A 27,797-nucleotide genomic window follows, 5' to 3' on the forward strand; every position below is an offset into this window, starting at 1 on the left:
GAAAGTTCTTGCAGTGTAATTCACTTTGTTTTTTGCAGCACATTCAATGTCTAAATGGAAGTTGTGTGCCATAACGTGTAGAGCCTGGGGGGAAGAGGAGAATGGATTGGTTCTGTAGTGTTATTTGCTCAGTATGTGTCTATTGTTTGGGGTCATTTAATAAGATTTATTGCATTCAGACAGTGGCTGCCACACCTGGAAGTGCAAATTCTTGGTGTGATGGTGTCTAGGAGGACATTTATATTAAGGGCTGTTCTGCTCTGGCTGTCGTGGTGTTGACTTGGGCAGATCCTCCTCCTCCCACCTGTCCTGTGTACAGAGACCTTTACCTTGTGACTGTTTTTTTTATCTTCTGAACAAGGTAATTATCTCCTGGGGAGCAGCAGAGGGACCTGCCACCCTCTTCCTTCTTACAGAAGGACCTTTGGAGAGGCAAAGTCTCTTTACTGTTTGCTACACTACAGCTATTGTTGCTACCCTGAGTATTAGAGACTGGAAATGCTTAGTGCTAGAAGACTGATTTTTTTTTTTTGGGTCAGATTTTCCCCTTGGCTGTCAGGAGGTGCTAAAACTCACAGGAGGGAGGAGCAGAGACCCTCTCCTGCAGCTGCTCCTCTCAGCCCATCCCCAGAGGAACCCCCTGATGCTGGTGCAGAATTCCCCACCCTCCTTAGTGATGATGAGAACAGCAAGGAGTGATGATCTCCAGCTTGTCTTTTCCTGCAGACAGAAAGAACACAAGGTCCCTTGATGGCCCAGCTTCTGGGTGAGCAGTTGTGTCCTAGGACATGGGAGGAAAAGATCTGCAGGGGTGGGATGCAGCTGCCTCGAGCATCTTCAGTCCCTGGGAGGCTTCACCCCGTGGTAATCATGTGCTGCAGTTGGAAACTCTGGGTCTTTTTTTCCTCAAGTCCCTTAATATGGTGGGGGTTTTGTGTGCCAGAGAATGGTTTGGACTTTTAGCTCCTAAAAACTGGGATTAAGCAGCTCTGTGGAAGAGCTTGAAATTGGGTCTTTGCTGGCAGTGTGCTGACTCCAGTCTTTGTCCCCAGAGCCACCTCAAAACTCCAGATCCTGATACAGGGAGAACCTGCAGTCTTTTAAAAAAGTCAGTCTTTTAAAAAAGTCAGTCTTTTAAACTGACTCAACTAAAGCAACATTAAAGAGCTTTTTTATAATAGTTGCTTGTCCTATTGGCTGTCTGAGGTTTTGTAGAACTGTTCCTCCAAAAGACAGCAAGAGTCCAAAAGCTCCTGTCCTGCTCCTTCACAGTGACCTTCAATTCATTGGATTTCTTGATGGCTGAACTAGAGAAGACCTTGGTTCTGTGCTGCCTGGACTTTTCTCAAACTCTGTAAGGTGACAATGGAATAAAAACTTTGTGGGAGTTTTTAGATGCTCTCCAGTAGTGAAATTTTTGGGGGGAGTTTTTAAACTCCTAGTGCAGTATGTGAGGCATAGGAGGTCTGAAAAGGCTGTTTGTTCATTTTCTAGGACTTAAATTTACTTGCAGAAATCCTGCAGAATGAATAAATGATTTGAGATGCAGGATAATTTCACAAAAAAAAAAAAAAAAAAAAAAGGCAGTCAGGCACAATTCTCAAATCCCAGTAAATTCTGCCTGGTGTTTTTAAATTGTTTTATATGTCTTTTAATGGCATTGCTTCTGGGATTATTTTTAATTGACAAAATTAGCATGGAGCATTGTGTGAGTAGGACACATGCCTGCCAGGACCTTTCTTTTTTAACATGTGGTAACTTGTAGTGAAATGTGATCCAGCCAGAAATAAGCCACGCTCACTTAAGCCACAGCCCTCATCCTAGCATCATCTCCCACCATCAGAGAAGCTCCTTGCTCTGGTCCAAAGCTGAGACTAGTTGTTAATGTAGTTCATCCTGCCCCAGCAGCCAGCAATAAAAGCAGGCTGGTGTTGTTTGAAAGCTGAGAATAATTTGATATTCCAGCACTGAAGTTAGTTTGTCTCCAAGTCACTGAAATGTTGTATGGAGAGCAGCAAGCACAGCTGACTCCCGATTGGGAAGGACATGCATGGCTTGCTCTGCCTGCAATCTTTCCAGAAATTGTCTGACATGAAGGAGAACAAAATCCTGCTGGAAGCAGAGAGCCATTGCCTGGTTTGGAAGAGGTCCTGGATGTGGCCCTGTGTTCCCTGATTGCACAGCCAAAGAATTTTGTGATGTGAGCTACTCAGCAATGGGATTCTGCTTCAGGAGCCCTGGGTGCATTAAAAGAAAAAAAAAAAAAAATTGTCACCAGGCTCTGTTCCAGATGATAACTTAAAAATACAAACAATAACACCATTGGTATTGCAGACCCCAGAAATGCTGCCTCCTGTTTTCACTTGATGGTTTGCCTCTGAAACTTGAAGAGCACAAGGCAAATTAGAAAGCTTTTTGACCTCTCTTGCTGCTCCTGGTCTCAGAATGTCTCCCATGATTTATATTTTTTTGGTTTTTTAGCTCACAAAAATTTTTAACTGTTCCCTGCACAGCCTCCAAGTCTCCAGCAAGCTCCCATGGGACCTAAATGGTCCAGATAAGTGTTCTCTTTGCTCAGGAAATCAAGTTCCACTTGCAGGCAGAGATTGAGAGCCCCAGAGCTTTGATTGTAATTATGCATTTTCCTTTTCATGCATTAGAAAACTCCCAGTTTGAAGGGGAAATGAGGGTGCTCTGGATTTTTGGTGTGGTAAGCAGTGGGTTACTGGGCTCTGCCACTCTGGGGGGATTTAGGTCTTCAGGAACATCAGAGCTCTGATCCCAGGATATTTTTGCATTCCTTGCAGTCAGCTGAGAAGTGGCTTTGTTTTCAAGAGTCTTCCAAGCTGTGGTTATTTCCCTCTTCTCTTGGTGTCAGAACGAATCGTGTAGGAAATGACAGTGTTCAGTGAGTTCCTCAGCTCTACTCCTGGTGCTGTATTTCTAAAACTTCCTTTAAAATGTCATTTTTCCTGCTTGCTGGTCAGATCAGCATTTAGCAAAAGGCTGAGGGGATGGCAGCTTGTAGCTGGAGATCCCAAAAGGCTGAAGCTGACAGCTCCGTTTCTGCTCAGCCATAGGAAGGTTGGAGAGACAAAAGCTATGGAAAGCATCCAGGAGGCAGTCCTCCTGACTTAAGCAACTCCTTGAAATTCTCTTGAAGCTCTCCAGGGCTATTTTGTTTGACCTTTATTTAGTTAGAGTATCCCTTCTAGGAAAGCAATTATTGCCAGCCCCTTGGGTGGTTGCTGTAAACTGGGTTTTGCTGTACTGGAGCAGTCGTGGTCTCAAGCTCTGTAGTTAAGCATCAGCTCTGGTTTCTAAACTTTTCTTCTTCATCAGCTGAAATCATTCAATTTTGCTTTCAAAGTCTCAGTGTAATAGTGGCTTAGGTGTTGGGTTTGGCTTTTTTTTTTAATGCATTGAATTAAAGGGGAAAGAACTCTGTTTAGTCCCTCACTTGTAGTTAAATTACTGTGTTATCTCTCTTACATCAGAAGCTTGAGGAGTGAAGGCTTCCAAGAGCAAAGCCTATTTTTACAGCTTTGAAAAACCCAAGTATTTTGACAAGTCAGGCATAAATTTAGAAGAAAAGTGAAGCAGTTGTACTCAGGAATCCTTACTCTGATAGCTTCATGAGTAAGTAGTGAGAAGCTTTCCATGAGTTTCTTGTGCATCTCTGTTAAGTGCCCCCACAGAGCTACTCGGTCTCACAAGACTGCAGTTTAATCTAGCTCAAGGACTTTACAAACTCCACAAATCAAAGACCTCTTTTTTTTTTTTTTTTTTTTTTTTCTTTTAAAATTAGTCCTCTAGAAACATTTGGCAGCATCAGTTGATGGTAGCAGAGTGTTAGTGCTGAGCTGGTAAGCATTTCAGTCTCGATAAATTTTAGATTTTCCCATGGAAAAAAACAACTTGCACTTAATAGGTGTATCCTAAATAGTGCTTTCTTTTCCCTTTTTTTTTTGTTTTTTTGCTTCCTGGCTAACTGTATCCCTCTATCCCTCTATTTATTGCTCCAGCATAACCTTAAAAATTCACAGGATGCTCAGCTCATCAGAACATGATGAAGACTGTTGCCTCTCAAGTGCTGAATTTCTAAACCTTGTGCATCAGTGCTGCAGTGTTCTGTTTCTAGAAATCAACTGGAAAGCTCCAAGGGCTCAGAATGAAATAAGACTTTCTTTTTTTTATTTTAGAATTTCTCTTTAGGTTCTCAGTTTAAACACATGAGCAGCTTTCTTTAACCCTGAAAATTTCTGGATGCTCAGAATGAAATGAATTTTTTGTCAGTGCTTTTTTTGTTGTTTGTTTTTTTTTTTTTTTTCTGGGAATTTCTCTTTTGGTTCCCAAGTGCTGATTTAAAATGTCTGTTTTACCCTGAAAATTTCTGGAGTTCTGAATGTTCCCATGCAGGAGGAGGTGGTGTTAGGATACCCACCTGGGTGTCTGCATGTGTACACACAAACCCTCTGCAATTTGTCTGCTGGATAAGTTGGTTTGGGGTGCACTCTTACTGAGACAGAAACTGTGACCTTACCAGTGTATCAGATTCAGAGACTTCTATAGGAACAAGGTAAAACCACAGGTAGGAATTGCTGAATAATTACCTTTAGACCAACCTGAGCAAGAACCTTCCCAAGAGGGCAAGCTCATTTAATGGTTCCTAAAACTCAATCTTGTGGATGTCAATGGTCATGCTTGATTATTTGCAGCAGTGTTTTATGAAAAAGCAATAAAAATGCATTGGGAGTGTACAGAGGAAAAAAAGGGAACAATAAATGCTTTTAGGTTTTCAATTGAGTCCCTTTGGTGTGACCAGGTAGAGGCTGTGTGTTTCATGCTGCTGTGCCTTAGCTATTTGAAGTGTGTGTGTGTGTGTGTGTGTCTACCCAAACCACTGCTCTGCTCTGCTGGCTTATGATCGACAAGAGACCAGCAAGGAGAGGAAAAAATTCTTATGTTTGTTTTAGAGAGAAAGCAATTACAGTTACGGCTAAAGTATTAACCTGTTTTTCCAGCTCCCTCTCCCCTTCTCTCCCTTCAGAGAGCCACACCAACAGCTACAAAGCTTTGGCAAGAGGTAGAAAAACACCAGGTCGTACACTCTGTATTATTCCTGTTGTTAATTACATCCTTCTGCTTCTTTTCTTCCCTTTTCTGGGCTCTGAAAAATAGCAAGTGGTGCAGAAGTGACAACCAGAGAGCCCCAGGTATCCGCTGGCTTATTTAACTCAGAACCATCTCCCTGTGTTTGGGAGGAATGGAGGTTATGTGTAGGTGATGTTTTCAAGAACCTGGGGAGCAAGGAGCCCTGCTGGGAGAAGAGCTGGTTCTCAGATGATGTGAGGTGTTAAAGGTAGGCTGAGTGTTTTGGTGGATAAAACACTGGCCTTTCAACCTTGGTTCCTGTCCAGCTAGAGATCTGGAAATAAATGAGTTTACTGCTGACACTCCAATCCCAGCAGAGGAAACTTCACACCAAAATGCCCCCACGTATCATTTGTCACGTTTGGCATCTGCTACTAAGAAAAGAGCAAGAAGTGACCTGGCACAGAGATGTAATCATCTTTCACCTTCCTGCTGGGGGTGGGAGCCTAACAGGGACAATCCAGAAATGCTTTCAAGTCTGAGCCACCTCCAGCCATCCCTGTCCTCTGCAAACTTGTTACTTGGAGGAAATCACCTGCCATTAGGTTTGTGCAAGGCTTTTGAAGTAGATTGGCTGGAAAGTCAGAGGTGTTTGTGAGGTTTTTAGCTGTGTTTTTTAATTTTTTTATTTTTTTTTTTAGGACTGCTGTAAAAGAAAGTTGTCCTTGGAGGAGTAGATCTGAACAATATTGTCATTTGCTGGCCTCGTTTGAAACAGCTTGGGAGCTGCAGTGCATTTATTACATGGAATTGCACCTGGCAGCATTTCTGGGTGCATCTAAAGCTTCAAAATTTTGTCTGGGAAAAAAGAAATAATAACAATAATAATAATTTGGCCACAAAGTAAAATGCAGCTACTCTATAAAAATAGGTGTGTTCTCTGAAGGCTTCAGGAAGAGCCAAGCTGGAGGGCATAAAAAGTCTTTAATCCCAGAGATTTTTTTTAGGCTGAAGTGCTAAGCCAGAAATGCTTTGTAAAGCACAGACATTTATTAAACCCTGCCATTTCAGCATCAGTGGCTGAGTTGTAGAAGAGGAGTGTCTGCCCAGAGGAGATGATAATTTCCAAGATAGGGTGTGCTGGAGAAACCCAGAGGAGAGAGGAACTGGAGTTTGGTTTGCTGGGTAACTTCCCTCTTGTGGCCATAGAGCCACAGGACCATGGCATTTCCTTCTGCACAAGCATTCACACTGAGGAGAGTGCTGCAAAATAGCAGGAGCTGTGGGGAATGGGAAAATTTAACCCTTCACAGAGGAAAAGAGGGGAATGAAACCTCTTCTCCCCTTGGGTTGGCCCCCAGGGGGGACACAGGTTTGGTTTTAACACCTCTGGGGGCTTTGCCATTGCCTTCTGGGAAGTTTTAGGTTGAAAGCTGTTCTTTTTTCTAGTGCAGGGAGGTTGTGGGCTTGCTCTTTCTTCAGAGGGGATGTGATAAATGTCAAACTTTCAGGTTGCTGGAGAAAATATGTCACTCAAGACATTGTCTATTGGGGTAAGAACTTGGAAGGAGTGTGAAGCAGGTGATGCTTTTGGTGTTTGTTGCCAATCCAGAACTGCTCCCAGGTTTCATGACATAAGAAAATAAGCAACTCAAAGCTGTATCTGGTGAATTACCTTCTTGAGTTTGTCCAGGCAAACCTCCCATCTGGGTAGAAAAGAGAGGAAGGTGCCTTGTGCATGTTTATTTGTGGGTTTACTGGGCATTCTTGTTTATTTCCTGAGCCTCAGTAGCATCTCTGGGATGGTGGGAGCAAACAGAGCAGGAGACATTTTGAATAACAGGCTTGAAAAGTAGGTGAGGATAATGCTCAGACCTGTAATTCAGGCTCTTATTGCATAAGTTGCAAAGGACTGCTTGGCTTCTGGACATGCTGGGAGGTGGTTCACTCTTTCTTTCTTCAGACCTATGGAAAAAAAAAAAAAAGAAAAGGTAGATACAGATAAAGTTATCACTGCCTTCAAAAGAGAGTCCTTTTTGGAGGCATTGTCTCAATATTCTCCTTCTCAGCTCTTCATTTAGATAATGTGACTTCCCCCTAACTCAAAGGAAGTCAATAAGGTTTATCCCAGAGTCTTGGCACTCTATAAATTAAATATTAGGAGCAGTGTTTGAAGTTTAAAGCTCTCCCTCCTCCTCCTGCTAGCTCAGATTTGCTGCTGCTGTGCTTTTTTTCTTTATGCCTGAGCACCTTGCTGACAAGTGCTAATAACAACATGCCACGAGAGGGTCCAGTTGGAGTTACCACCCATTAAACATTCTGAACTTGTCCTTTTACTCAGAGATTGTGCATAATTAATAATTAAACAGTTTCAGTTGTAATGGGTTGACCTTCTTGAACTGTTCATTATTCACAAGGCAAAGGCATCACTCAGACTTTTTTTTTTTTTTTTTTCCTGGTGCCCTTCCCCATTCCCAGTGTGTGTGTTTGTGCACAGTTTGGCTGGGTTTGAGGATCCAGAAGCTGATCTGAGCTTCTCCTGCAGCAGATTCCAGTTGTGGAAATGTTGCTTGGATGCTTGGAGCAATCACCAGGCTTGGGAACAAGCTGCCTGGGGATGGAAGGTGCCAGTGGTACCCTGACCCTTACAGCCATTTGGGTCTTTACAACCATCCCCAATATTCAGCTCTTTGTTATGTTGATTTAAAGAGCTGGTGTTTGATGAAACTGAAATAACAGTTTTCTATTTAAAAATGAGTTTATCTATACCTCAGTCCTGTAAAAAATCTGCTTTATGGAATGATGTCAGTGTGCAGGTGGGTAAATTAAGGCAAGCCATATACACAGGTAATACAGACTCAGTAGAGGCATGTGTAGCTTTGCTTTATTTCCTTTCTCCCATCCCTTTGAGTCTCAGCCAAAGTCCAGAGAACTTCAGGATATAATATAGGATGTATTTATTTTGTGTAGTTTGGGAGATTTTTGTTTTGTTTTGTTGCTCAAATTACAGAGGCAGCAAAAGCAAGGCTTTCTCTCAGTAAAATTAACTTGAAATACAAAATATTCTCACCTTGCTGCTGCTCAAGTGGTCTTCAGTGGGACAACAGCAGGTCTTTTGGCTTCCCTGGGTAGATATCAAAACTAAAGAGATGGTTTCCCTTTCTAACAAAGGTAAAATGCAGCATTTTGAGGCAGCTTTTCTGTCTTCAGCTTTGAGGCTCTTTACTTCCCTTGGTTCTTGTCTTACCTCTGATGAAAGGAGAAATTGGCTCTATGTCCAGGAGTAAAATAAAAGTTTTTCTCTGCACTGATCTGTTTGCCCTCCTTTCCCAGCAAGCCTTTCCTTGAGATGGATGTGCTCTTCCAAAAGGCTTGCAGGTTCTCAGGCAAACAAGCCAATTAAATGTGTGGGGAGCCTAAATTTCTTGGCAAGACAGTTTGAAAAAAATCTAGTTTTCATCCTGAGATCCAGTTGGTGTTCATCTCCACCCACTCCCCCACATCCCATCTCCTCCTGGGAGCAAACCAACCAGGTCCATGGCAAAAGGGACCAGTTCTGGATGGGGTTGGGATAGCTGCAATGGGCAGAAAAATACACCAAAAAAAAAAAAAATAAAGAAAGGGGGAAGAAAAAGAAAAAAAGATAATAACATTTAAAAAGATAACATTTACTTTCATCCAAGTGAAATTTTCTTGCATGCTTTTTCAGGACCTTGTCTCTTGTACAGGTGCAGTGTGGTCAAGGTGATGGTGATGGTGCTGATGGAGCAGCCTCTTCCCTTGCCTGCCTGAGCCCTGGCTTGGGGAAACCAAAGGGAAACCAAAGTGGCTTCCCAGTAGCTCATCAGCTTCTTCTCCCCTCTCATAATGATGTTTCACTCCATTCTGGGTCCCTCATCTCTTTGTGATTGCAGAAATTATCACCTCCTAAATGAGTGTGAAGTGCAGGCTGCCTGGCCTGCTCCCCACCATCCAGCCCAGCTGGCAGCCCCCTTCCAGGGGCTCTTGGAACCAGCTCCTCCTTTGTGTTTTATTTAAAATACACAGCAGGGGATGATGGCTGGGCAGAGCCAGATCCCCAGGGAAGGGGCTCCCACTGCTTCACCCTGTGGGGTTCAAAATGCTCCTTAATGCCTTGCCCAGACTTATTTCCCACCTGCTCTGCTTTGAGGCTGTCCCAGCGTTGGCACTTGAGGTGGAAGCCCAGGAGGGCTCTGCTGGACAGGAGAAAAGGATGGGGAGAAGCAAACCAGCCTGAGCTTCCCTGCTGGAGGAGCAAAGCTGACATTTTGTTCTGCATTTTTTCTGTATTAATCTGGATCATTTTCCTGCGCGGAGCTTTGAAGTGGAGAAACTTTAATTGCCCTGCTTCTTGCCTTGTGTTCCATCCACTCTCCAGTGGAAAGCTTCCTATATTGATGCCATTTATAAGTTTGGAAACAATAACCTCTCCTTCACCCTGGTCTAAGTTCAAAGGGAATTTGGGCACGCTGTATCAAACACTCCTTGCCTTGAATAGAAGGCTTTGAAAATCGTCGAGCAATTTTGGCGTCTCCTTTTCCTCTTCAGTTACTTTTGATTGAAATTGTATTTTCCAGCGGTTTCCAATTGTTGGGATTGGAAACAAAGCCTTAATAAGAGTTCTAGTTAATTTTCTGTCTTGTAATTACCGATCTCATTTTTCTGATAATTGGCCACAGCAATTATATGTATATTTACTAATCACATCGGAGGCTCCGCAGTCGTCTCTCTCTGCCACCATCGATAATGGCACACACACACACACACACACACACACACACACATTGCAGAGGTGCTTTTATCATCTTCTTTTTTTCCCCCACTACATCAAAGCTATTTCCTCCCAGTCTCAATAATGAATACATGCATGCATTTGACACAGTTGTGTGCTAGAGAAATTGTTTGGCTCCCACCAAATGCTGCACGCTCTTGAGTTTCTTGCCTGCAGCGCTGGAAGGTTGTATGTAATGATATATTGCTCATCCAAATGGCCAAAGCACTCCAAAGCACAGGGAGATTAAAATAAGTCATTCCTTTGTTAATTTAAATAGGTGCATGTATCATACTTTGCAGGGTACTTTGTGGAGGGATGTCAGGGAGGGAAAAAGCCGCCGAAAGGTATTTTTAATAGCAAATGAGAATAGATGAGAATGGAGTCATTTGCAGCTGCCTGTTTTATGTGGCTCTCTTGTTCCAACTGTAGGTCTAATGAGATGACACTGTTAAAGTACTCTGCAGTGTAATTTCATTACATCCTGAGCTGTTACACTATAAACACAGTGGAGCTCTCTGTCATTCTTGGAAAAACTCCTAAATTTCTAAAGCCCTTCTTTGCAAATGGTGATGGTGTTTGTTCCCTGGTTGTCATTTTTTAATTTTTTTTTTGCCTTCTGCTTTTCATCTATTTCTTTTTTTCTTTTGGTAAATACTGCCTTGTTATTTTCTACCCCTAGACTGGTAAATCCCGTGGTTTTTTCCCCTCTTAAAAATTTGTTTTGCCTTTTAAATCTCCAGCAGACAGCATATGAGGACAGCCTCTAAAATGAATAAGTGTAAATAAACATGAGTGTAAATAAATAGCAAATGCAGTGAAAGAAACAAAGGTCAACACAAGAATAATTTCACAGCTCTTTGTTAATTACAAGACCATTTGTGTGTTACTTAAATAATCATTAATTTCTCATTTACACTTTCCCTACCTTCCTTTTTACCCTGTGGCTATCATTGTCCTTTTTTCACCTCCCCTCAGTGTCTTTCCACATGTTTTTACCCATTGTGTAATACTCATTAGTTGAAATTCAGTGTTTTATAACACATCCTCAGAAGAATTTGTACCTTTCTCCCTCAAATTGCCTGTGTGAAAAGGGGGGTTTTGATGCTTCCTTGGCTTAGCTTTTTTTTTTTTCCTTTTTTTTTTTCTGTTTTTGCTGTTCTATTACTCCAAAAAAATAATAATAATAATTCTGACACTGCTTCTTTTTTCAATCCAATCCCAGGAATCACCAGTCCTTCCAGCCGGGGAGTTCTCTGAGCCATTTGTACACTTCATCACTCAATGGTAAGCTCAGTTTGCAAACATGCCATGCCCTGGATGTAAATGATCCATGCCATTAACTCCCCAGCTCGCCCAGACCTTATGGCTTTCCTTGCATCCTTTCCCAGAGAAAAGGGACTTGGGGGCCTTGGGCAGATGGGGCAGCAAAGCTAAGCAAACTGTTTAAATTATGTAAACGTTATTTACACAAAGGGTCGTAAAAGTACTTACAAGGGTGGTTTGTTTAGGGTTTGTTTTGGGTTTTTTTTTTCTCTTTTAATAAACCTGCCTGGAATTGGGGGGGGGTGCTGAGACGCCTCAGAATTCATCTGGGGGGGGTAAAGAGGCCACAAAGGTTTGTGTAAAATAACATTTGTGAATAATAACATTCTTCAGACCTTTTTCAAAATATTATTTAGGAAATTGCTTTGGTATTTTGAAAGGTGAGCATCCTTGATTAATTCCTTTTCAGTGAGTAATTTTAACTGAGAGTCCTATTTTGAAACACACCACTGGGTATATTTTCTTTCCTTGAAACTGAGGAGTTCATTGAAAAACCTGTTAAATTAAGGAAGAATTGGGGAGAGGAGGAACTTGTTGGATAAAGAATGCAGCTCTTGACTGGCTAGGGAATAAAAATCTGAAGGGTGAGCTGTCCTAAAGAAACAAAGTGAAGGGAAAAATCTTTTCTTTTTTGAACTGTCTCTTCTCCCCTTAAAAAAAAAGAAAAAAAAAATAGTTGTCATTTGTGTATGGCAGAAGACACAAGCTTGAATTTTGCCCAAATATGTGTTTGAGGGAGAAGCATCTCTTCTGCCAGTGAGTTCTCTGCTGGAGCCACCCTGGTGTGTGCCACCATGAGCTGTGATCCTAGGAAGGATCCTGGGAATTTCAGGGGTGCATCCTCAGCAAAAATGTGTTGCTTGAAACCCTCAGGCCCCCCCAAATCTCTAGGTCAGGCTTTTCACAGCACTTTAAGGGTCTCCAGCCAGGGTCAGTGCAGCCAAAGTCATCTAAATCTGAATTCTGGATATTTAACAGGGGAGAAAGGACTTCCCAGGGCTGACGTGGGATGTAGGAGATAATAAGGGCACAAAAAGCATTCTTGATTATTGGTTAATTAAAGGAACTAAATAATTAAAGTTTGTGTAACATAGGCCTGTGTTTTCAGTAGTTTCAGTTTACAAGGAGCAGAGCTGCAGGGAGGGCTCCGCGGCGCCGTGATGTGGATGGAGGGGTCTGGGCTTTTCCTCCTTGCCAAAAAAAAAAAAAAAAAATCGGTGACAGGTTGATTTAAAAAAAAAAAATTAAAAAAAAATCCTCATTGAGGCAAAGGGGAGGGATAACCTGTGTTAAAATTTCCACAGATGTCAAACTGAAGCCTAACTGATGGTGGCTAATAGCCTTGTTTTCCCTGGGGACGCAGCTACTTTGGACTGTCAGATTAGAACTGCTCCCAACCTCCTCGTCAGGCAGCTAACCCTGGGTTGTTTGAGGGGCTTGTAGTGCCTTGTAGGGAAGGTAAAATGTGTGGTTAATCCCCCCCCAGTTCACACCAGAGATTATTGAGTGTTTTAGGTAGAGAGTTGTGTGAGCGGAGCTTTCGTAGCGGCTGGAGTTACAGCTTCCAAAAAGCCAAGAAGAAATTAAATGGTGTTGAAGCAATCAATTGCTAATAAGTCTGAGAGATGTCAAGTGAACGGCGTGTCAGACTTTATGACTTTATGCCAATTACACCAGAAACACTGGCTGTTTGGCTGTAATCCAATTAGTCAGTAGGCAGCTCCTGATGGTCACCTCTGTGCCACGTTATTGTGTTCCTTCATGCAGCTAAGCACAGCCTTCAATAGCTAATTGCACCTGTTGCAGGGAAAACTAGGACTATTTGGATGAGAAACATGATCTTATAAACAGGTTAATGCTGTGTAATGAACTATCACCCTGCAGGGTAATGGAAATAAATGTGAAAAAATTAAGGTAGAAACCCCAGGGTATTCTGCGTTCTCCTGAAGCTGTTTAGTGTCAGAGTTAAATTTCCCACCTGTTTGGGGAATACTTTTGTGTCGAGCTCTGGAATAATCCCTGGCAAGATCAGAATCAACTTCCTGTGCCTTTGCAGCTGATGGGTTTCCTGCATCCCAAAAAAGAGGGGTGGAAAAAATCCCAGGAACATTTTGGCCACTGCTGGGAACCCCGTATTCCATCAGCACGAGGGAAAGTTAAGAAAAAAACTTAAAAAAGAAATTCTTCCCCCTGTGTTTAAAGAGGATGTCTCCAGTGTTTAAGCAAGTGGAATACATGAGCAGTTGGTTTGATGTGAACCTCTTGTTTTTCTGACACACAGCATGAAAAAGCAACCAAAGGAAAGGCCAGCACCCGAAGACTTAATGGTAAGTGAAACTGTAGAGCCCCTCACTTTGTCTGTGAATACTTTTTATTTATGTGTATAAAGGTTCATCCTTTTTATTATGATTATTTTCTGTGTTTACACATTTACAGAGAGCACACAAACCAAGGTGGAATTAGAATTCCACTACAGTTAATGCTGTCACCTTCACCAGAGCCAAAGCTTCACGTGTGGTTTGGGGAGTTCAGACAATACTTTTCACAGCCAATAACAAGTTGCAATCAAAACCATTTTGATGCTTAATACACAGGGGAATTTTTTCAGTTTGTCTGTCCAGGGATCACAGCTTAACATAGGTTCCTCTTTGTCACCATTTGCCAGTCTTCAGCTTTCAAAATCGGATGATTGAAAACAGGGGGTGTGGTAAAAATACTGTATTTTTAATGAGATTTAATGATTTTTAACTAGCTTGGCTGCAGAAGGTTGGGTCAGTTTGTAGCTTTGGTCTGCCTGGAGAAGGGACTGGAATCCAGTGTTGGAATTTCAGCTCAGAGACCACTTCTCCCTCTTGCCCTTGTGTTTTCAGGAGGCAATGTAAGAGGGTACCTGCTCTCAAGCTGATCCCTTGGGGCTATGCACTTAGTGCAGAGTGCTGTTTTCACTGGGTTTTAACAGAAAAAGACTGTATCAAACCATTATCCCAAATGTGCACAAAAACTTGCATTGTAGTCCCCAAATATCTTGGATTTTGAAATGTTTCATTACTTTTCTTTCCAGCCATGTTTCCTGTAACTTGGAGGTTTGTGTAGAATCATTATAATTTATTTTCTATTAATTAATCTAAGGTTAATTTTAACAAGATCAGGGCACATTTGAATCCTCTCATTTCTCTCTAGCATGCTGAGAACTGCAAGTAGAATAAACAAGTGTTTGTATTGCAGCTATTCTCTAGTTAAAGGCTAATCTCTGAAGATACCCTGGGGCAGGTATCTTGCAATCCAGACTAGTCTCAATTTAGATCCTGGTTAGTAAAGTGTTTAAGTGTGAATCTAATTTTAAGGATATTAACTTCAATAGATCTACACTGGAAGTTAGGCACCTGCTTAAATACCTCAGTAAAATCAAGCCTTAACATTTATCAGAGCTCCTCCCCCCCCTCCACTTTGTGGGGTTTTGTGTCTTGTACAGAAAGCTCCCACTGCCTTATTTTGTCTTTTTTATTAACTTTTGATGGTTGGAAAATTCTTGCAGTTAGTCACATCTGAGAAAACTTGGAACAGGTTCTAGAGATGTAGACACATTTACCTTGTGCACCATTATGCCATGGCTGGATAGCTTAGCTATTAAAACAAGAGAATAGGGTTTCATAAAACCTATATCTGTTTGTAAATGTATGTTTCAGTGATGCAATAGGCCTACCACTTATAAATAAAACATCTGCAGATCTCACATACCCCCATAAGTATATATGTATGTTTGTAAGCAATAACACCACTCCAGGGTGTAGAGTCATAAAAAGGAGGCCAAGGGGTGAGTGCCTGCAGTACCAGGGAAGTGCACAGATTTATCTTTACAACTACATGCCCTGGAGTGTGCTAGTCCCCTCTTAAGGAGGTCTTTTTGGAAAATAATTTTAAAATTATAGCAGCTCAGGAAGAAAAGAAAAACAAACAAACAAAACCCAAACCAAAAAAAAAAAAAAGCCTCAACCCAAACCTTTCTACTTTTTAAACAAAATCTTAATGGATGGTTTAATGGATTATTTTTTTTTTTCCTTCTCCTCATGCTGGTTTGTATTCAGTTGTAAATGAACTTGCAACAGCAAGGACTAAAGGCTGGAGTAGCCTGCTGCTGAAATAAAGAAGTGACCCAGTCCTTGCCTTCCTTGTGGCTGACCCTCATAAGGTGCCCTAAATTCCCTCCCCCAGCATGCTGGGCTCAGAGCACCCTGTGCTTTCCTGTTCCAGGCTCACTATTAGCTCACTACTTGTTCACCCTTTACATTCTGGCACCAGTGGTGTCAAGGAGCACTTCATGAAACTCAGGTGCACATAGACATAAAGCATACATCTGCACTCCCAGATGTAAGTATCTATAAATAAATACCTATATACTGCATTTACATGTACATATGTGTACATAAATTACCCTATTTTGTTGGGAAAAGGGAAAGAGAACAACAGCTGGTAAATAGCCTCTGAATTTTAGCATTTCTGGACATTATATCCCTTTTACTTCCATGTCATCTATTTCTGAAACCTCTGTTGTGATGTTATCAGAGTGGGAGGAATGATGCAGATGCTATCAGAGAAATCCTGCTCTGGTCCAGGTCAGCTGCTTGTTGATTTAAATGAGAGCAGGATTTCACCTTCTTCATTGGAGTTGGGGTTTGCTTAGTTGTTTAGTTTGGGTTTTTTTATTTAGAAGAAATGCACTTGCAAGGCTGCAAGGTGAAATTACCATTAGCTTGAGACAGAACAGGGGAGTGCAGGTTTTCCCCTTTGTGGGCATCCCCTGGACTGGAATTCACTCTTTTGTAACCAGTTTAATAGGGAAGGAAAATAGGGAAAAATATTAATCACTATTTTTCCTGCTGTCCTGATAATCTGTGAGGAGTTAACTGCATTTCAAGAGATGGCAAATGATACCTGGAGAGCCAGATTGGTGACTCCAGAGAAGTTGTGGGGTTATGTCAGGGATGGGTTTGCCTTGTCTGTCATCTTAGGAAGCCCTTTTCTCTAAAAGTAAATGGGATGGTAAATAGGGCCAGAGCCAAGGCTGTATGAAATCCCTAGGTAAATTATTTACAGGTGGTCACTGTGCCTTTTCTTCTATTTTTCCATCCACAAAGTGAGGTAGAATATCAGTCTCTCAGTGAATATTAATCAGTTAATTTCTCATTGTTACTCATCAGTAATTTTCTTGTTTCAAAGTATTTCACAAGAGTGATAAAAAAAGATCATTTCACCAAACAATAGGAAAATTGTCCATCTTTATAATTACTCTGAACCTTGTGCTTACAGTGTCTGCTCTCTTGTCTCCAGTTTGTAAGACAGAAAGAAAGAGAAAGGTGTAGAATCAATGAAATAAAACACACCCCTGTTTCAGCACCAGGGTTTTCTGCCCACCACTTTGGCATCTCTCTTCTCTCCCTTTCCATCCAGACAAGGAAAACCTCAGCAACTCAGTCTAAAGATTATATGGTGTGGTTTGGTTTTTTATTTTTCCCTCCCCTTTAGCTTCCTGCCTCCATCCAGATCATGAAGTTTTCAGCCCTACTCCCAGGGAAGTGCATCCAATTTTTTTTTTATTATTTTTTTCTTCCTGCAGGCAGATATTTAAGAAGTGAGCTGTGGCAGCAGTGGTGTGGGGCAGCATCCAGGGGTTGGTGGCTCAGGCAGCTGGAGCTCTGCCTGTATTTACGGTGTTTTTCAGCAGCTTTCCATTCTAAGCTCTATTTAATGGAATCTATGCATAGCAAGTAATCAGGTCAGAGAGAAGCAACATCCCCTGTTTGAGATCAATCGCTGGCTAATACTTTATCTAGGCCACTTTATTATCTCATGCTGATTCCATTCCCATTCTCCTCCTCCTTTGTAGCCTCCACTTCAGCTGTGGTAAAAGTACGTAGCACATACATATTAAAAACATATACCCATTCTATCTGTATGTAAATGTGGGAGACACAGCTGGATATTGCAGGAGTTTGATTTACTAATAGTTATTATCTGTTCTAGCTGTTCAGAGGCAAAGAGAGTTGCAGAAAACAAGCTAGTGCAGAAATTGCCTTTATGATATCACTGTCCTGCTTTGGTAATTGTTGAAAATCTCCTCTTTAGGAGAAGCTTGGCCTTGTCTTTTGCAGCTTGAAAGCCAGCAGAATTGGTTCAGGTCTCTTGTTGAGTTGGGTTGGGTTTTTAGGTGTTCTTTTTTTGTTAGGACAGCAGAAATTGCCTTTATGATATCACTGTCCTGCTTTGGTAGTTGTTTAAAATCCCCTTTTTAGCTGGAAGCTTGGCCTTGTCTTTTGCAGCTTGAAAGCCAGCAGAATTGGTTCAGGTCTCTTATATAGTTGGGTTGGGTTTTTTGATGGTTTTCTTTTGTTAGGACAGCAGAAATTTTCTTTTGTTAGGACAACAAAGAGAGTTGCAGAAAACAAGCTAGTGCAGAAATTGCCTTTATGGTATCACTGTCCTGCTTTGGTAATTGTTTAAAATCTCCTCTTTAGCTGGAAGCTTGGCCTTGTCTTCTGCAGCTTGAAAGCCAGCAGGATTGGTTCAGGTCTCTTGTTGAGTGGGGTTGGGTTTTTAGGTGGTTTTCTTTTGTTAGGACAGCAGAAATTGCCTTTATGGTATCACTGTCCTGCTTTGGTAGTTGTTTAAAATCTTCTCTTTAGCTGGAAGCTTGGCCTTGTCTTTTGCAGCTTGAAAGCCAGCAGGATTGGTTCAGGTCTCTTGTTGAGTTGGGTTGGGTTTTTAGGTGGTTTTTTTTTTGTTAGGACAGCAGAAATTGCCTTTATGATATCACTGTCCTGCTTTGGTAATTGTTTAAAATCTCCTCTTTAGCTGGAAGCTTGGCCTTGTCTTTTGCAGCTTGAAAGCCAGCAGGATTGGTTCAAGTCTCTTGCTGAGTTGGGTTGGGTTTTTAGGTGTTTTTTTTGTTGTTAGGACAGCAGAAATTGCCTTTATGATATCACTGTCCTGCTTTGGTAGATGTTTAAATCCCCTTTTTAGCTGGAAGCTTGGCTTTATCTTTTGCAGCTTGAAAGCCAGCAGGATTGGTTCAGGTCTCTTGTTGAGTTGGGTTGGGTTTTTGGTGGGTTTTTTTTTGTTAGGACATCAGAAATTGCCTTTATGATATCACTGTCCTGCTTTGGTAATTGTTGAAAATCTCTTTAGCTGGAAGCTTGGCCTTGTCTTTTGCAGCTTGAAAGCCAGCAGGATTGGTTCAGGTCTCTTATATAGTTGGGTTGGGTTTTTTGATGGTTTTCTTTTGTTAGGACAGCAGAAATTTTCTTTTGTTAGGACAACAAAGAGAGTTGCAGAAAACAAGCTAGTGCAGAAATTGCCTTTATGATATCACTGTCCTGCTTTGGTAATTGTTTAAAATCTCCTCTTTAGCTGGAAGCTTGGCCTTGTCTTTTGCAGCTTGAAAGCCAGCAGGATTGGTTCAAGTCTCTTGTTGAGTGGGGTTGGGTTTTTAGGTGGTTTTTTTTTTGTTAGGACATCAGAAATTGCCCTTATGATATCACTGTCCTGCTTTGGTAGTTGTTTAAAATCTCCTTTTTAGCTGGAAGCTTGGCCTTGTCTTTTGCAGCTTGAAAGCCAGCAGGATTGGTTCAGGTCTCTTGTTGAGTTGGGTTGGGTTTTTAGGTGGTTTTTTTTTGTTGTTAGGACATCAGAAATTGCCTTTATGGTATCACTGTCCTGCTTTGGTAATTGTTTAAAATCTCCTCTTTAGCTGGAAGCTTGGCCTTGTCTTTTGCAGCTTGAAAGCCAGCAGGATTGGTTCAGGTCTCTTGTTGAGTTGGGTTGGGTTTTTTGGTGGGTTTTTTTTGTTAGGACAGCAGAAATTGCCTTTGTGATATCACTGTCCTGCTTTGGTAGTTGCTTAAAATCCCTTTTAGCTGGAAGCTTGGTTTTATCTTTTGCAGCTTGAAAGCCAGCAGGATTGGTTCAGGTCTCTTATATAGTTGGGTTGGGTTTTTTGATGGTTTTCTTTTGTTAAGACAGCAGAAATTACCTTTATGATATCACTGTCCTGCTTTGGTAATTAAAATCTCCTTTTTAGATGGAAGCTTGGCCTTGTCTTTTGCAGCTTGAAAGCCAGCAGGATTGGTTCAGGTCTCTTGTTGAGTGGGGTTGGGTTTTTTGGTGGGTTTTTTTTGTTAGGCAATGTGCTACACATGGACACTTAAACAAAAGTGATTTACTTAAAGGAATTGTATTGGAAATAGCAGAAGTCAAGCATGTGGCAGTATTTCCCATGGATGTCTAAAAGATGCTGCTTGGGTTTCTGTAGGAATTATGGGGCTGGGAGAGGCAACTTTTGACCAAGGGAACAGTCACCTTATGGGCTAGATTACTTTTGCACAAAGATTTTTTGGTAAATTCTCCACATTCTAAACACACCTACGGGGTTTTCTCCTTCCTTTTAATTTAAATTACTGATTCTTTTAATATGGGTGCTTGATTAGTTCAGAAGATTGTGTGATTAATTGTACATCACCTGTGTCAAACCCAGTGACCTGCTGGAAAACCCATTCTTTTTTGTGGTTTGGTTTTTTTTTTTCTTTAATTTTAATGCGCAATGTCATTCTGAAATATCCCATTCATGGGCATTCAGCAATCCCTCTCTCCATTTCAGGAAGGGTGTTCAGACCAAACACATCTCATTAGCTACAGTGGGTGTTGTTTTCCAATTTAAATACCTTCAGATGTGTGTCAAGATATTGCAGGGTCTCAGAAGTGGATTCTGGCTGGCAGTTCCCCCATCTCCAGCAAGCACAGGAAATTAAAAATGTGAAGCTTTTAAGCAGCTGTGTATTAAGTAGCTGTATTTTAAGTAACTATATTTTAAGCAGCTGTATTCTAGAGGGTCTGGATAGCAGCATTTCTTACCAGGTAGATAAACTTGTTTGCAGCTTATTGTGTTCCCTGTGCTCTTAGGAAATGCTTCTATGGGTTAAACAACCAAATGGAGGATCAGTGTAATCCTCCCTGGATTTTCATATAAACCTTCAGAATAAAGCCAATAAAATACTGCCTCTTGCATTTGTCAATAGGAGGGGTTTCCCCCAGCAGCTAATTTGGCTTTTACAGCAGTGGCATCACTGCCCAAGCAGCTGAGATGGCTGCACAGGTTGGGTTTCTTTTGAGAAGGACCAGAGGGCTCCTCTGCACTTAGTTTTACCCAGACACATCCCCTAAATCTTTTGAAGGCAGCTTTACAGATAAATGTTCCTGTCTGCACCTCTCTAGATGTTTATGCATCATTGCTGGATCACAGGAAGCCAAGAATTTTCCCTCTTGGGCTACTGGGTTTGTTTTGGTTTTTTTTTGTCTCCTGAGCCAGTGCAGGGTATCCTATCAGTGATGATTTGTCCAGCATAAAAATGCCTGTGCTTGAACCTGTGATGGATGGCTTTGTTTGCAAACATTTAGAACTCTCCTCTTGTCACAGTGATCCAGTTATTCACCCCGTGACAAGGACAAATTCTGGCAGACACCAAAACACATGCCAGGTGTGAAGGAAAAGGGCTCTTGCCTCATTTCCCAAGGAAAAAAAGAAATAAAAAAGGACAGAGCCAAGTGTTTTAGCTGTTGTAAATATGATAAATATTAAAGTGCATCTTCAGGCTATCAATTCAGCTGTACAGTGGACAAGGAGTTCTGGATCAAAGCCCAGACACCTTAAAGGCAATGTCAGATTTTAAATTGACTTTCTTGATGCTGGGATTTTGCACTGGGGCTTAGGATGGTTCTTGTGTTCATCATTGCTTGGTCAGGGTAGCTCAAGAGTTGGAATTTAAAATATAACATAAAAAAAAATAAATTATTTCAGTTGGCTGCATTGTTTAACTTATTCCCTACAGAGCTGGAAAGGGGAAAGGTGGGTTAGGGATTTCTTTCCCTCTGTCTTTCAAAAACTCAAGAAAAAGCCACCTTGGGGATGTGATTCTCTCTTCTTTGTCACCTGAGAAACCAGCCATCAAAATGGAGAAGTGCATTTTATCAGTGTCACTAAATCCAGCAACTCCAGGAGACTGAGATGGTGACAAGGTTAGCTCAGGAGTGGTGGAGTTTTAAGGTGTTCTGTTTCATCTCTGTCCTCTGCTCATGCAACCCCTGACTTCTTACAGAAAATGTGGACATCTGACTTTCTGGCTTGCTCAAAAACCTCACAATATTCTGGTACTTTCCAGTGAAATGTGAAAAGAAATAACTCCAGCTGGCTTGAAGAAGCATTGAAAATCCTAGGAAACTGGAGAAAGATAACTTGGCAATGCCTTAGAGTGGTACAGTTAATATTATTTGTTACTTGAGTCTCCTGGGCTTTGCACTTTAATTTGAGCCAATGGTTCCTTTTGGCATTTCTGGTTTTTCTGTGGTTCTCCAGGCAGGGAGACAACTTTACATCTCACTCATTTTGGTAGCAGGACTGATGAGGAGACATTGAGAAGTTGTGTGTTTGTTTTCTTGGTGTTTGTATCTGTCAATGTTTATTTATTTACTTGTTTATCTCTATATTTATTTAAAACAAAACCAATAATCTGTTGACAGTTCCAAAGTAAGAACCATTTCTTTTATTGTCCTTTCTGTTCATGCCAAAGGCATCAAGGAATTTGCTCCAAGAGTCAACTCTGGGGATCTGTGGACAATATTTTTATTTTTGGGATGATCCAAGTGGAATTTTTAATTGGTACAGATTCAAAGTAAGAACCATGTTTTCTGTTTTCCTTCCTGTTCATGCCAAAGGCATCAAGGAATTTGCTCCAAGAGGCAACTTTTGGAATGTGTGGATAATATTTTTGTTTTGGATGATCCAAGTGGAGTTTTGAATAGGTCCAGATTTGCATGGATTCAGACTCTGCAGTCCCAGGACTTGTGGGTCTGTGTTCTGCTTAGCACCTCCAGTCACTCCTGCAGTATTAAATAAGAGTAATAATTGCCCATGAATAAGCAGAGTATAAAGCAGGAGATAGAGATAGGGCTTCTTAGTGACCTGTGTGCATTATGCCTCAAATCCCTTAATCAGATTTGTGCCGCTCGATTCTTTGCATCCCCAGAAATTCAGCTGGAGGATCAGGGCCTAAAGTAGTAAAAAAAAAAAATCAATTAATATTTCTTTCTAATTTGTGCACTTGACAAAAAGGCACATAAATAGGGGACATTTTTCTACTGAAGAGGGCTGCACTGAAAGATTTTTAATTGGATTTTCATTGTGATTGACAGCAGTTGATTATGACAGTAACTTTATTTGGCTGGACTGTTATAGTCCTCTTGTTCAGGGCTTTTTTTTTTTTCCCCGTTTTTTTCCTTTTTTTTTTTTCCCTATTTCCATCAAAGCTCTTTTTTATCCCCTGAATCCCCGGTGGAGCAGCAGTGGCTGTGAAAGAGCCTTTTAGCACCTTTGTTGCAGCCATCCCTGGTGATGATAGGACCCAGCTGGTAGGAGATAGGAAAATGGGCCTTGCACAAAGAGGTTGCATCTCCCCTCTCCACCGTTTCAATAATTTTAAGAGCCCCAGAAACCTGTTGAGGATTAGAAGTAGCTTTAGATGTGAAATGAGTGTTAAGTATTAGTAATCGGGAGATTAGGGCCCCGGGGACAATGGGAGATAAACAACTGCAATTAAGGCAAATCTGCCAGAGTAAACAAAATTTAGCAGAAACAGATGCCCTAACCATTTTGGGGGATTGATTGGAGGGCACCGAGGAATCGATTTTTGTCTTGTTTACACTTCCAAACCCCTGTGATAAACTGGGAGGCTAAATATTTCATACAGCCTGATTTTAGTTAATTTTTTTTCCAGCTCCTCACAGTGGGTCTGCTCTCTTCTAACAGTGACCAGGCCTGAGTTTATTCAGCATTCACAGGGAGCAGCTAATTGTCTATGAAGGGCCCCTGTGTTTAAATGGGCTTGACAGGAATTTAAATTTTGTTTCAATCAACCTCTGTGCTCACAGCCTGCTCCAGTTTCTAATTTTTAAATTAAACATTTTTTTTTTTAATCTTTTTTTTTTTTTTTTTAAGAAGCTGATCCCCTCCCACCCAAGGCAGCTGCCGCAGCGCGGGGATGCGCAGGTTTATTGAGGCTGTAATAGGAAAGCACCACGAGCTGCAGCCCTGGAAAAGTTCATTGTCCCATAAATGTGCATCTGCCTCTTCAGATTTAATGGGAGATGCTGGGAGAGTGAACATTCTGCTGGTGTAAAATCTGGATGGCTCCTGGAGAGAGCCAGGGTTTCACCAGGGAAAGGCTCCCGGTTGGGAACGGGGGCGTTAAAATCCCAAGTCTGAGAATGGAAATGGTTCTCCTGGCTTCAGTCATTTGTTCAGTGACCTTGTGAGAGATTCAAAGGAATTTTTTTTTCTTTTTTTTTTCTTTTTTTTCCCCCAAGCCAGCCAGTAGTGATGTATTTTTCTGCCTTCTCTCTGCTTTATCCCAGGTGTTGGTTCAGCAGTGGTTTCGTACCTTCCCCTGCCCCTGAGATGGGTGATGTGACACCATGTTGGTGCCTGATCATTCAATACTTGCTTTATTTACTCTCTTTACTAAAAAAGATGTTGTTTTGCACTGGAATCAGATGGTGTGTAGGAATGTGACTGTACAGGGGGGGTGTTAGACCACAACTTGTTCATTTCCAGAAACTTCATCACAGAAATCCTGGCGAAGCCTGAGCTGTTTCCTTCTCCCTTTTTGCTTCCAGCCACATCATTTTCTGGAGTTTTTTTGGTTCTGGTTGTTGTTGTCTGTGTGTGCATGCACGTGTGTATACACATGGCACATTCAGCTCCAAGGTTTGGGTGAAAAATACCTAGGAAATTGCTTCAGCTCACCCCAGTTTAGTGGTTTATTTTTTTCCTCTTGGCAGAAACCAGTTTCTCAACAGTTGGAGGTAACTTGGTTTTTTATTCCTACCTTTTTTTCCTAGTTCAGGGGAGCACTTAGTACCCATTTGAAGGAAATACTACATCAGCTTTTAATTTCAGACTAGCTCTGGTGGCAAGGAGACTTGTCCTGTGCTTGTGGTGAGGTATGAGCTGAAGAGGCTTCCTCAGGTGCATCTGCATTGGAGTTCAGGGCAGTTGTGGCTTTTTGGTGGGAATCTGCTGCTCTTTTTTCAGAGCTGGTCAAAAAGTAAAACCTCTTCTATCCCTGAAAATGTTGCACCAACTGATTCACTCTGCAGCTCTGCTTCTGTTGTCGACAGCTTGCTAATGTTGACATCCTCCATCAGCCCTGGGCCACTCTCTCTATTCCTCTTCCACAGCTCTTCTTAACCTCAGCATCACTTGCAGAAGCAGGCTGCAATTATATTGCAGTTGTTTGAGGTTTTTTTTTTTTGTAAGAATTATCACAAAAACAAAAGAATAAAAAAATGAGAATACCTTTGCTGGGAGTTGGTTGGCTGAGCACCAAGAAGCATGCCAGATAGTTATGGGTTTAACAGCAAATATCAAAACCAGAACTGCTGTGGAAAGAATGATCTGCAGATGGGTGAATAGAGGGCTCTGTGCCACAGCCAAAAGCAAAAGTATGTAGGAGATGTAAGGATAGGGTATGCTACAGAGAGGGAACAGCAAAAATCAGACCCATTCAAGGGTCAGACACCCTGGAGTTGTCTGAGGTCAGGGCCACCCTACAAAAGTCAGAGGAGCTGCACTGATTCCTGCTAATCTGACCTGAAAAAAAAAATTCTCTCTGGACCCTGAGTGATGAGGAGTTGCCAGCCCAGACACATCACAAGTCCACCTGCTTTTAGGCCAGCAGAACATCATTGGGCTATAGCCCATGTCCAGACCTTCAGGAGAAGGTTGAAAGAAAGGTTTTTAATCATAATGGAAGGATCTCTATTACTGTTTAAAAATGGAAATTCAGGTGTGATACGTGGCCAGGTCTTCCTCAGGTGAAGGTTTTCAGGTTTCTGTTCTTCCTTGGTCCATCCATTATGCTCAGGGACTTGAAATAATTTATTTAAAGACAAATTTATTTAAAGACAAATTCCTTCAGCTGCAGCAGGCAGTTGGTGCCTCCACAAAACTATTAAACCAGCTGAAAATCACTTGCAGTTAATTTCATCTTATAAAAAGTAAGTGAAGTGTTGGTAAAGCTAATCCAGAAATAAATAAGTAACAAAAAAAAAAAAAAAAAAAAAAGGGGAAATCCTTCTCAAGAAAAGAAAAGCCCAAGGATGGACAAGAAATACATCTCCAAGAATTCAGTGCTTGGTGGTATTATCCATTTATCTTTGTATTTATCTATCCATTTATCTTTGATACATTTTGTATCAGCTTTTCACCATCTTGACTATCGTCAGAGGGATAAATTCATTAGTGTGCTAATCTAGGTAGCCATAGTTCTGAGAGTGACCCAGGCTAATCTGCCTTTGCAATTTCAAGAACTATGTTTGACTCCTCTGAAAGTAACCTTAAATTGTAGTCTTGTAAGAATTCTGGAGCTGTATCCTTCACTCCTTCTCCTAATGAGGTTATGACCAAATGCTCATTATAATTGCTTTAGACTCCTTTTAATTTTCAAGCTTATTAATCATAAGAAGAGTTATTTAAAATTGCATAAATTAATCTTAGATTAAAAGCCCATCAAAGCCTCGAAACAATTAAGAATAAGTAGGATTTCCCTGGGGCAGCAAGTTTTATTTTAATAGTGTAGTCAGGTGGATATCAGAACATTGAAGTATGGTAGTGATTAATGTATGCAAAATTTAAATGAGAGTTTTTTAAATGGCAAATCTAAATCACATATTGACCTAACTGTAGGCTTTAACTGCATTGTCTGTCATAGATTTAAACTGTTTAGTAATCAACATTTTAATTACAGTGCATGTTAGGGAGGCCATGCAACAAACAAAACTCCTTCCCAGCCCTTGGAACTGTTGGGCACTTTGGGGTGGAAAAAGGAGTGAGGAAGGAGAGCAGAAACTTCAAGGAGACAAATGACACTGGATTTTGCTTTGTGTTTCTGTCCCTGCTTCATCTCCACCCGGGAAATGCCCCCCATGGATGCAGCTTTCTGGCTCCCTGAATTTTTCCCTGGGGAAATCTCCCCTTTCTGCATCCCAAGCTGCCAGGTGATGGTGGGGAATTCTGTGAAAACACTGTTTTCTGGCTACTTTTGTCCTCTTAACTCAGAGCCCCTCTGTCCTCAGCCCACCTGTGCCACCCACAGCTTTCCAGGCTCCCGTGGGTCCATCCAGGCTCCATGTTCCCTGCCATGGGCACTTCCCCTCTAGCAATCAGTCAACACCAGGCTCTCAGGAATGCTGAATTCCTTACCAACCTCAGCAGAAGGGCAGCTCTTGGCCTGAATAGTTGCTCTACAGGGAACAGGAGTTTGGAGAGAGAACTGGACTGGTGAACACTTGGTTCCAGGTCAGCCAGAACCGTGGGATGGGATGGGATGGGATGGGATGGGATGGGATGGGATGGGATGGGATGGGATGGGATGGGATGGGAGAAGCTCAACTGATTTGCCATGTGCCATCCCATCCCTGCAGGTGCTGCATGGGAGAGACAAGGAGGCTTCATTTCTGGAGGAATTTGTGTCTCAAAGCAAGGCTTGACCTTACTGGAGCTTTGGGACATCTTTTGTAGCCATGCACATAAAGCTTCCAGCCACTGCTCTTCCAAACAGTGCCCTTGGAAAGGGTCCATCCCGTGGTCAGAAGCCACCCTCAACTGGCAGAAGGGAAGCAGGAGCTGGAAACAGCCAGACCACACTGAAATCAGTGTCTTGCAAACTTTAGAAGCAAGTGATGGAGGGAAATCTGCTGAGGAGGGCCCTGACACCTCCTGTGCCATCAGTGATGCTCAGGGAGTCAGGCAGGGAGTATTGGCCTGAGGATTCCTCGCTGCTATTCCTGGCTGTGGGAGCAGAACTCAGCCTTGTGGAGAGTTAGCACAGATAATTAGAGCAGCCTTTTGTTTGCCTTGTCCTTGGAGGCAGGAGCTCTAGATGTGAAAACCTCCACTTCTGGAGGCAGTGGTAAGAGTGATGAAACCTTACACGTGCTGGGGGAGGGGGTCAGTCTGGGGTATTTTGTCTTCCTCAAGAACTTTAGGTCTTCAGGTGTCCAGCTCCAGAGCTGAGGTTTGTTATTTGTCTTTTTTGGAGGTCTGACTTGTATTCCCATCAAACATGTGAATGGGTAAGAATTTCCTCTCCAGTGGGTGAGCTCAGGGAATGGCAGGAGCTGTGAAGAGCATTGGTGGCATCACCTTGCTGGGGTGATAACTTTTTTGTGCTGCTTTACAGGCAGTCAGGGTCACAAAGATGAGCCAGGGGCTGGAGCATCTCTGCTGGGAGGAGAGCCTGGGATTGTCCAGCCTGGAGAAGACTCTAGGGGGACCTTAGAGCTGCCCCCCAATACTTGAATGCAACCTACAGGAAGGCTGGAGAAGGACTTGAGTGTCCAGCAACAGAAGGGGAAATGGGTTTAAACTGGAGAAGAGTTTTAGGCTGGACATCAGGAAGAAGTTCTTCAGTGCTGAGCCTCTGGAGCAGATTGCCCAGAGAAGTTGTGGCTGTCTTCTCCCTGGAGGTGTCCAAGGCCAGGT

General features: G+C 42.0%; 1 protein-coding gene across 3 annotated transcripts in view; it reads left to right on the top strand.

Moving 5' to 3' along the window:
* The window catches only part of MAP2K5 (mitogen-activated protein kinase kinase 5), a 121,027-nt gene that overhangs the window by 86,958 nt on the left and 6,272 nt on the right, over nt 1-27,797 (top strand). For all 3 annotated transcript variants that reach the window (XM_008502155.2, XM_030456890.1, XM_030456891.1), the window contains 2 exons: nt 11,112-11,173; nt 13,494-13,539. In XM_008502155.2, the coding sequence (XP_008500377.1) occupies nt 11,112-11,173; nt 13,494-13,539 (108 nt within the window). The remainder of the gene's footprint in view (nt 1-11,111; nt 11,174-13,493; nt 13,540-27,797) is intronic.

The sequence above is a fragment of the Calypte anna genome, chromosome 10 (genome assembly GCF_003957555.1).
Source record: "Calypte anna isolate BGI_N300 chromosome 10, bCalAnn1_v1.p, whole genome shotgun sequence".
Lineage (NCBI taxonomy): Eukaryota > Metazoa > Chordata > Aves > Apodiformes > Trochilidae > Calypte > Calypte anna.